The sequence below is a fragment of the Corvus cornix genome, chromosome 28, assembly GCF_000738735.6.
Source record: "Corvus cornix cornix isolate S_Up_H32 chromosome 28, ASM73873v5, whole genome shotgun sequence".
In the NCBI taxonomy this organism is placed as follows: Eukaryota; Metazoa; Chordata; class Aves; order Passeriformes; family Corvidae; genus Corvus; species Corvus cornix.
In genome coordinates, this window is record NC_046356.1 from 2,928,551 (window position 1) to 2,938,622 (window position 10,072).

At 63.8% G+C, this 10,072-nt stretch overlaps 1 protein-coding gene across 1 annotated transcript; it reads left to right on the forward strand.

Annotated features, from left to right (window-relative positions):
- The first annotated feature begins 1,316 nt into the window (after positions 1–1,316).
- FSTL3 (follistatin like 3) lies at positions 1,317–9,053 on the forward strand. Its single transcript, XM_039566408.1, has 5 exons — positions 1,317–1,432; positions 3,363–3,548; positions 6,344–6,559; positions 7,573–7,800; positions 7,891–9,053. The coding sequence occupies exons 1-5, from the start codon at positions 1,375–1,377 to the stop codon at positions 7,941–7,943; spliced, it is 741 nt and encodes a 246-aa protein (XP_039422342.1). The 5' UTR covers positions 1,317–1,374; the 3' UTR covers positions 7,944–9,053.
- The last annotated feature ends 1,019 nt before the right edge of the window (positions 9,054–10,072 follow it).

Consider the following 10,072-nt stretch of genomic DNA (forward strand, 5'->3'; position numbering starts at 1 on the left):
GTGCCAGTGACACAGTTCTCTGTCCATGCTGGCACATGGCATTGCACCCGCTCCCCCTGTCGTGGGACCCAGGCTGCTCCATGTCCCACTGGACCAGAGCTGTGTCCAGCCCCATCCCACGCCAAACCAAGCTGCTCGTGCTGTGCTGGCACCACTCAGAGCCAGGAGGCTGCTGCTGGGCCAGAGGGGTGGTGCAGGGTCCCGTGGGCCTTGCGGCCGGGGCCCCTCTCTGAAAGAGCCCGGCTCAGCCCTGCTGAAAACATGACCTCAGCTGGGGCCAGTGCACGGGGTGAAACATTGCTCAGCTGCGTGGCCGGGAGCTGGACAAGGCACTTGGGGCTGGAGAGGGCCCTGGGCTGTGGCAGAAAGCCCTGTGCCCCCAGCGCTGTGCCTGGGGAGCGGGGTGACGGTCCCTGGTGCATCCTGACTCCCCTTCAGACAGGTGGGTGATCTCTTTGTGGGGACACCAAGCAAGGAGCAAGGCCAAACCTGACCTGCCTTGCCCTGGGTTCTCTGCTGCCCTCCCCTGTCCTGCTGGGAGCCCCACAAAGCCTGGGAGCGCTGCAAAGCCTGGCAGTGCTGGCCCAGCTGCAGTTCCCCAGCCCAGGGGAACTGTTCAGGAGCCAGATGAAGCAGTCCTCGTGGTGATGGGGACATCTGTGGAGGACAGGGGCAGCACGTGCCATGGGGGTACGGCCCCACAGTTCTTCTTCCCCTCCTTGCCTGGCAGGGCTCAAGGTGGTGCCTCAGTTTCCCTCTGAACGTTGGCGGTGATGTTGGGTACCGGCCGAGCTGTGGGAGCGTTTGGGGAGCAGAGATGAAAGGAGCCACATGTGAGACAGCCCACACCGTACCCCTGCTGCCAGCCGGGGCTGCTTTGGGAGGAGGAGGAGGAGGGCAGGAGGAGGCAGATTCGGGTTCATGCGAGGATGGGTGGGGAAGGCACAGCCGCGCGGGCAGCACAGGGTCGTGCAGGGGAATGCTCTGGGGTCCCCCACGCCGCGGGCTCTGCCCAGGCACTGGTCTTCTCTGCTGCACCCCGATCACGGGGAGCACCCCAAACCTTCCCCGACCCATCTCAATCCCGGGATGCCGGCCCCCGCCCTCTCCGGGGGACGCACGGACACGACCCCCCCCCCGCCCACTCGGTGACGATCAGACCCTCATTGCCTCCCCCCGCCCCCCCGCGCTCATCCCCCTCGCTGCCCCCCGACTCCACCGCCGCTGCCCCCGCCCCGGCCCCCCCGCGCCGCCCCGCCCGGTGATTCACGCCGCCCCGCCGCTTTATAGCTCAGCCGGCCTCGCCGCCGCCTCACAGCAACAGGTCACCGGAGCGCCCCGGCCCGTCCCGGCCCGTCCCCGCCCGGCCCGGCCATGCCGCTGCGGCTGGCGCTCTGCCTGCTGGCGCTCTGCAGCCCCGCCGCCGCGCACGGTAAGAGCCACGGGGGTCCCGATCCCTGCGGCGGTCCCGGCGCAGTCCGCCCGCCCGCTCCGCCCCGGCCGCCGGTAACGCCGCTCCCGCCGGCAGGTGTTCGGGGCGGGGGCGGCCCGGCCCGGGGTCGCGGCGCCGTTATCGGGCGGCACCCCGGGACACCGCTGTCCCGTCCCGCGGGGCGGATGCCGGGCTCTCGGCGGCGCAAACCCGCTTTACCGGGAGGAGCGGCGGCCGCCGGGTTCCCGGCGGTGACGCTCGGGTGTCCCGGTCCCCGCCGTCCCTCCGGCGGGCGGGTCCCGTGGCTGCGCGGCGGGAGCGACCGCCCGGGTCCCGCCCGGCCCCGCTGCCGCGTCCCGGATCGCGGCGGTGCCGCTGCCCGACCCCGGCATCCCGCACCCTCGTGTGTCCCGGGGGATCCCCGTTCCCGGGCTGCGGGCGGCAGAGTCGGCTCGGGACTGCGTTTCCCCAGTGGGACGGGCCGGGACCGGGGCCGGTCCATGACCGGGGTGTGGAGTACGGAGCTTGGACCCTCCCGGTTCCGCTGCCGGTGCTAGCGGCTTTCGCCGTGCCTGGGCGGCGTCGGGACAGTGGGAGACGCCGTCCCAAGACCCCGGACCGGGGCTCTATCAGTCCTTCCCAGCGCCTCGAAGCCGTGCGGTGCTGCCGGTGTCGCCTCTCCCGCAGCGGCGCGGGAGTTTCCACCTTCCCTTCGCACGATGCTGAGTGTTCCGTGGGGAGCGGGGGCCGCGCGGTGTTGTAACGGGAAATTGGGCTTGGAAGAGCAATTGGACAAATCCGTGCAGGATAAAACCCCGATGCCAGCCGCGTGCTGGAGCGGCTGGTGCTGCCCGGAGTGTCCAGGCGCTGCTTCCCGCAGCCCGAGGGTTTGCTCCATCCACGGGCTGGGAGCCCCGTGTGCTTGTGACCGAACCAAAATCCTGTGCGTGGGGAAAGAGGGGGGCACAGGGGGTCTAGGGCGGGGGCGGGCTCCGCTTTGGAGCAGGGTGAATCCTGCTTAGGAGGGGAACGACTCCCGCCTGGCAGCGCAAGACCCGTCCCTGCCCCCATCCCTCCCTTCCATCTTTCGCCGTTTAGCAAACCTCAAGCACAGCTAATGAGAGCTCGAACCCAAATAAGCGTCACAAGAGGCTGGTTTGCAGAGGCGGAAATTGCAAAGAAATCACTCACAAAAAAAAAAAAAATCATCTAACTGATTTGCTGGTGGGTCACGGAACAAACAGGCTTTTGAGTCAGAGGGATCCGGTGCCGCGGGTCTGGCCCAGACCCAAGGGCTGGGGCAAGTGCCCTGTGCTCCAGCTGCTGGCTCAGATGCTCCTTGCAGAGGCCGTGGGTGTCGGGCTCCCGTGTCAGGGAAAAATTCCATCCCCCCGTGGGGCCACTGGCACATGCCAGGAGATCCAGCCCTCACGGCAGCCACCCACTAGCCTCACTCTGTCTGCTGCCCTGGGCTGGGACCCCCTCTCTGTGGGGCCAGGCAGAATTTGGGCAGAGATGCAGGCAGAGCAGGGCAAGGGGGAGGCAAGCTGCAAGCCCAGATCCTGGTTGGCAGGCTGGGCATCTCCCAGAGCATCACGGGGAGTGCTGGGATAGCTGGTCCCTCCCTGTGGTCCAAGTGCTGGATTTGGAGCCTGTTGGCAGAAGAGGGCTGGCAGCAGGTCGCAGGCATTGGGGTGGCCATGGGGGCACTGAGTTGCCATGCCAGGGACCCTTGGAGGTGCCTGCTCTGGGACAGCTCTTGTGCCACAGAAGCCAGCACAGAGCACCTCTAGGTTCCTCAACTCATCCCAGGCACTGGAGTGATCCCTGTGCCTCTGCCCCAAGGTGGTCCAGCCACAGCCAGGATCTCACTGCCCTTCACAGGGGCTCTGGCACAGCAGGGATCCCTCACCCTCTGCCCTCTCCGCAGGTGGAATCTGCTGGCTGCAACAGGGGAAGGAGGCCAAGTGCACCATGATCCTGAAGACAGGCGTGACGTGGGAGGAATGCTGTGCCAACGGCAACGTGGACGTGGCCTGGTCTAACTACACCTACCCAGGCAACAAGATCAGCCTGCTGGGCTTCCTGGGGCTGGTGACCTGCCACCCCTGCAAAGGTGAGCGGGCTGGGGGGGGTGAGGAGCTGTTGTAGGGCCGAGCTCTGCCCAGGGAGAATGTGTGGAGCCCTAGGGGCAATACTTAAGAGTCTGCAGCTCCGGCTGATGCAGCAGCACAGAGCTGGGCTGCCCCTCACCAGACGGGGCTCTCCTTGTTGGTCTGGGACAGCACAGGGACCCTGGGGACTGCTGACCCCATGCTCCCGCTGCTGCAGCTCCTGGACGGATGCTGCTGTGGATCAGGGCTGGCGGGACAGCCTGTGTCCCCCGGCTGCTGTCGTTTTGAGTGTATTTTAGTTGCTCTCCCAGGGGAGTGGGATGCATGACCCAGGTCTTGGCTGGGCAGCCAAGTGCAGGGAGAGGATCTGGGGCTGGCTGTTCCCAAGTTAACCCCTCTGCGCTGGGGCCTCCCTCCCCTGCCCTCACCACGGCTGCTCAGAAGGAAACTTCATCAGGTTTTTCTAAGGAAAAAAAGATCTATTTCTTCCCCTCCGTTGCCCCTCGCTCCTCCCAGCGCGTGTGTGAAATGGCTTTATGTAACGGGCAGTTCCAGAAGTGGAAACTCTCCAGCTGTGAGTTCCAGCCCCGCCAGATGTTTTGGCGTGTGCCAGAGCTGCGGATCCTCCAGCACTTGCGTGGCTGTGTGAGAACACGCTCAAGGACCTGCTGCCCGCAGGAGGCAGGAGCAGGGCTTTGGAAGGTCATGTTGTTATTTGCTTAAAGGGGAAAAGGTTTTTAACAAAACCACTTCCCCCAGTGCCCTGCACCCCTCAGCACTGCCACAATGGCAGCTCCTCAGGCCCGTCCTGCTGCAGCTTGGGGTTGCACTCTGCACCAGCCAAAAGCTGAGCGAGATCCTGGCCCTGGCCCCATCACTGCTTGGAAGGAGCTGGGAGCACTGGGACCCTCTCCAGGGGCTCCCCTGTGCTGGAGGCAAAGTGCAGTGGGGACGGGCAGCCCTCAACCAGGAGTCTGCACCCACCTCACTTATCTCTGTCGGGAGGCTGGGGGACACAGTGGGGGCTGCTATTGGCCACAGACCATGGTGGGGGCTGCGTTTCCTGGGGTTTTTTGGTGTCTGGCAGCAGGATCTTTGAGGAAACCGCTAGAGAGCCTGGCCAGCACGTGCACCACAACCCCCCACCCGCAGCCAGCCCCTGCCTGTCCCATCCAGATGGAGCTGGTGCTGCTCCTCACCAGGCTCCAGAGGCCTTGGAAGAGGGCGGATAAGAGGAGCTGTGCTCCCACTCCCTGGGCCTGTGAGGCTGGGAGAGGTTACTCCAGGATAAAGTGGGCTGCAGCCGGGGCAGCCAGGGATGGTGCTGGCCGGACCCTGGGGGCTCTGCAAATGGGTCTCTGGGGGGAGGTGGAATTCCTGGCTGCAGCTGCTGGGGACACGGTGTCCCCCCCAAGGACCCAGTGCAGGGGGAAGCCAGGCTGCAGGGTTGGGGTCACGGGCGGATTCTCCAACTGCTCCAACTATCCCTTGCTGGGATAGTCTGGATGATCGGACTCTGCTCTGCTGGCAACATCTCAGAGTGGAGGGTGATGAGGGTCTCGTTTGCTCTGGCAGCTCTGGGACATGGAGCTGTCCCCCTCTGTCCTGGGGTCCCCCAGTCTCAGTCTTCTCTTCCCTGAGACAGGCCCCAGCTATGGAAATCAGGGAGCAAAATGGGAAAGTGTTTCCCAGCAGGGAATTTCCCCCAGGGACAGCTGAGCCAAGCAGACAGGGAATTTCCCCTTCCTCCTTCTCCTTCTTCTCCTCATCCTCCTCCTCTTTCTCTTTCTCCCCTTCCCCCTCCTCCATGTCTCCTAAGGTGGCCCACCTCCCACAGGGAAATCCCCCTCCGTGCCTCCCAGAGCTCCCAGCACACACCCTGTCTGCTGGGATCCTTCCTGCTGGGGGTGAATCCCCATCTTGGGAAGCCTTTTGGTCCTGCCCTGCGCTTCTCTTCGTGGCTGCTGATGGGTCCCAGCAGTGCCTCTGTCCTGGGAGCTGTGGGGGCATTGGGTCCTTTTGGGATGAGGGATGTGTGTGCTTTGGGAGGCAAAGGGGAGTCCAGCTGCCCCAGCCAGAGCCTCCCATCCCTGCTGCTGACCCCTTTGCCTCTCCCTGCAGAGGCACCAGTGTCTGGGTCCCTGGACACCAGGATGGGCCCCTGCTTGGAGCTGGCAGCCCCTCTCCATCCCTGCCGGCGTGGGCACGGTCCTGGGGCACTGGCAGGACCCCCTGAACCTGGCCCCCGCGCTGGCCGGGAGGTGACCCGGGGGGACAAAGCATCTGCCTGTCTGGGGACCGGCGCTGGCTGCTGCCTCCCGCTCTTGTGTTCCAGTCACGGAGAGAGACAGGGCCGGGCATTGTCTGCTGGGAGCGGCATTCCCGATCGCCCGGACAACTCGCGAAGTTCCCGGCTACTTCTGGTGGAACTGAGGCCTTGTAGAGATAGATTTTTCCATTGCACAAGAAAAAGAAATGTCTCCTTCCAAAGAATAAATAGATGGGAAGGAGTGAGCGAGCTGGTGCTGAGCAGAGCCGGGGCTCCGGCTGGGGTGAGCACTGGAGGATTGCGTGGAGTCGCAGCCAACGACCTGCTCCTTGGAGGAGCTGAGCAGATCCAGATGCTGCTGGGCCAGCTCGGCGTCAGCACACGTGCTGTGACCCGGGGGGTGCTTGGGACCACAAGGGCAGTGCTGTCCCACTTGGTGTCACACCGTGGGGCTGGGCAGGACGGACCCTTCCCTGGTGGGGGGCAGCCAGGGCCACGTCCTCATGTGCTGCTGCCCTCTGTCCCCAGAGAGCTGCGAGGGGGTGGTGTGCGGCCCCGACAAGGTCTGCAAGATGAAGCACGGGCGTCCCCAGTGTGCCTGTGCCCCCGACTGCTCCAGCCTGCCCCGCAAGCTGCAGGTCTGTGGCTCCGATGGCTACACCTACCGGGACGAGTGTGACCTGCTGACGGCCAAGTGCAGAGACCACCCCGACCTCGAAGTGATGTACCAGGGCAAATGCAAAAGTAAGGTGCAGTCGTGCCCCTACCCCACTGCGTCCCACCCCCATCCTGTCCCTGTCCTGTCCCCATTCCCTGTGGGACAAGGAGGGAAGCTCTGTCCTGGTGCAGGGCCCTGCAGGACATGGGTCTCAGTGCCCTTTGAGGGGACACTGCAGCTTGTTGGTGCAATGGGGTTTGGTCTTGCTGCGGGCTGAGCAGTAACAGTCCCTAAAATGTCATTTACAAACGTCAAGCCCCTTTTTTTCCTCTTTTGTAAAGAGTGCAGCGATCCTCCCAGCCCTGCCAAGAGCTGTCAGAAGGATTATGGTTATTTTTCCAGCCCTCCTTTCTGGAAGGCTTTGCTCTGGACTGCGCAGGAAAACATGGGGCAAGAAATGGGAGTTGGGAGCTGCAGATGCCAAGTCTTCCAATCCATCAGGGAAAGAGAGGAGGGTGGAGGGATGATGGGGGTGCATGAGCCTCCACCCGCTCCAGCAGAGCCCCGGGCAGGGCCTGATCCTGCTGCGCAGGCTCCCTCCACCCCCGTGCACCCTCGCTCCAGCGCTGGGTCGGGTCCAGGGTGACCCTGCCCTTCCCTCTCGCCGAGGCCAGCGCGGCGGCTGCCAGCCTGGCCGCAGTGGCTGCTGCTTTCCTGCCAAGGCACCTGCGTGCGGCCGCTGGCCCAGCCGGGTCCCGCTGCGCCGAGCGGGCTCAGCCCCGCGCTCCGCTGCTGCAGCTGGACCTCGGCTCCTCCCGCGCGGCAAAGCTCGGGCCAGGGCCGAGCCCAAGGGCTCAAGGTCATGAGCTCCCTTGTGCTCAGGATGCCGACCCCTGCCAGCCCCTGACCTTGGGAACAGCACCCATGGGGGACATCAGGACCCTCCGGTCCCTAGCTCTGCTCTGTCCCCTGGTAGGAAAAGGTGGGAAGGGACTGGGTTTCCCTGGGATGATGCCCGAAGCCTCCCTGGGGTTCTGAAGGAGCCGTGGGAAGGGGGTGGCTGTTCCTGGGGTCACTCCAACGCTGTGCTTCCCTGCAGAGTCCTGCTCCAGCGTGGTGTGTCCCGGCACCCACACCTGCGTGGTGGACCAGACGGGCAGCGCCCACTGCGTGATGTGCCGGACGGCCCCCTGCCCCGAGCCCACCAGCCTGGACCATGCCCTGTGCGGCAACAACAACGTCACCTACCCCTCGGCGTGCCACCTGCGGCGAGCCACCTGCCACCGCGGCCGCTCCATCGGCGTGCGCCACTACGGGAGCTGCTCAGGTGAGCAGGGCAGGGCAGGGGGCAGCGGGCACCGACCCCCAGTGCCTGCTTGGCCCTCACACCCCCCTCACCACTTCTCTCTGTTTCCAGCTGCGGCCAAATTCTCCGCAGAGACGGACAGCGTGGAGGAGAACTATGTGTGAATCGTCCCTCGGCCGAGCCGGAGCCGGGAGACAGGGGCATTATGTGTATATTGTACAAACCATATACCTGATATTTATTAAGATAAAAAGATCCTTATTTATCCCTGTGTATGTTAAGCAGTCGCAGGGGGTTCCATTCCCATCCTGCTGGCCAGGGAGCAGGGGAGGGGGCTCGTGGCCGCAGCAAGGCCGTGCTGCCCTGGGATGCTCCGGTGCCCGGCAGAGCTCTCCGCTGGCCGGTGCCCTTCCTTGCTGCTGGCGCGGAGCGGAGGGGTGTCCGTGGGCCCCCCCACGTGTCCTTGGCCGGCAGCCCTGGGCCTATTTATTTTTGGATTAATTCTCGGTACTCTGCTGACGTTTCTGGCCAGGACCTCGAGGTCTAGAGGGAATCTGCGCTTTCGCCTTCCCTGAGGGGCTCGGCCCCAGCTGCCAGCGGCAGGAAAGGCAGCGCACGCTGCATCAGATTGGAGAGAGATAGATATATATTTTTATATATATTAAAAAAATATATGTATGTTATTGTCTCCTAAAGTTTCAGCATGTGTGTGTTCAAATGGATTTCAGTTTAGGTTTTCCTAGGCCCACTCAGACCAGGCTCCCACCATCTTCAGAGGCGACGCCAGTGCTCAGAGGGCTGCAGTGGCAGCCCTGGCTGGGGGGCACAACTGTCCCCCTACCCAGAGCCCATCGTCTGGGGCAGCTGCCCCCAGCCCTCCTAATCCCTGCCTGCCAGAACAGCTTTGGGCACAGCCCAGGCTGCGGGGGGAGCTGGCCCTGTCCATCCCCCCCGAGGACCCCTCACCGCGGCTGTGCGGCCCCACACCCCCTGCTCTGCCCACACCTGTATTTATTTTTACTCCTTCTCTCATTTCTTCTGTTGTCACCTGTGTAAATACCAGCTCAGCTCTGACACCAAAAAGCTCTTGACTTTATATAAATATCATATATATATTATATGTAAAAATACCTTATTTTCTATTTTTGTATGATTGGGTTCTGACCCCCAAGGCAGACACTTTGGGAACATCCACATTCCCTCTTCCATATTGTTGGGGCATTTTACGGCTGTGTTATGATTTGGATTATAATTAAAAACCAGAATAAACAGTGGTGCATGTCCGGTTTTGTTGGGCAGGTTCTGGGGTCGCAGGAAAATTTTCCTCCTTGGGGCTGTGCATCCACACCAGGGTCTGGGGATGTGGGGAGCCCCCCGCAGCCACGAGGAGCCGCATCCCATCTGCTCCAGCTGCATGCTGGGGTTTTCCGAGGCTGCTCTGTGCGGTGGGAGGGAAGGGGAGAGCGGGGAAGAGCAACCCGCGACGCAGATAAATCTGTTCCCAATCTCGGGCCGTGCCATGAGGGTTTGGTATTTCACAAAACAATTCCTGCCGGTAATTGGGTCCCGATGTGGGATGTTTCCCGGGCGGCCGCCTGCGGCTTGGCACGCTGAGCTCCACGGGAACTGCTGCCGGATCCCCCTCGGCCACATCCCCTGTGCCGGGGGCCGGCATGGCACAGCCCCTGACCCCTGCCCAATCCCTTCAGAGCCATGACCAGCCCGGGAGCGCATCGCACAGAATCGTGGAACCATTTAGGTTGGAAAAGACATCTCAGATAACCCGGGGCATTGGGGGGGGGGGGGGGGGGGGGCGGGGTTCTCCTACAGCCCCTCTCTGCTCGCCCAGCTCAGCAGTGTCCCCCTGCTTTTGGGTGTAGGGGAGTTCTCAAAACACTGCCCATGCCTTTCTAGGTGCCACCACACGCGGTGGTGTGTGGCCTGGGGTTCCTCCACGGCCGCCCGCAGTGCTTCCTGCCCACGGCAGCTCCCGGTCCTGCCCGCCCCGCCGCAGGGTTTGGCCCCCGGAGCGGCTGGCGGGTGGCTCCGTGCCGAGCCCGCGGGCACGGGCTGCGGCAGCAACGGCAGCTCCTGTGATGAGCGGGAGATTTCGGCTTCCAAAACACGGCTGTGAGTCAGGCGCCGCCTTCCCACCGGTTTTTGGGTGGTCTGGGACAAGCCGGGACAGGCGCCGGCTCTCCAGGCTCCCTGCCAGCGCGGATGCCCTCGGGCTGGCAGTCCTGTCCCGGCATTCCAGGGGGTCTCTGCCCCACGCTGTCACTGCCAGCACCCC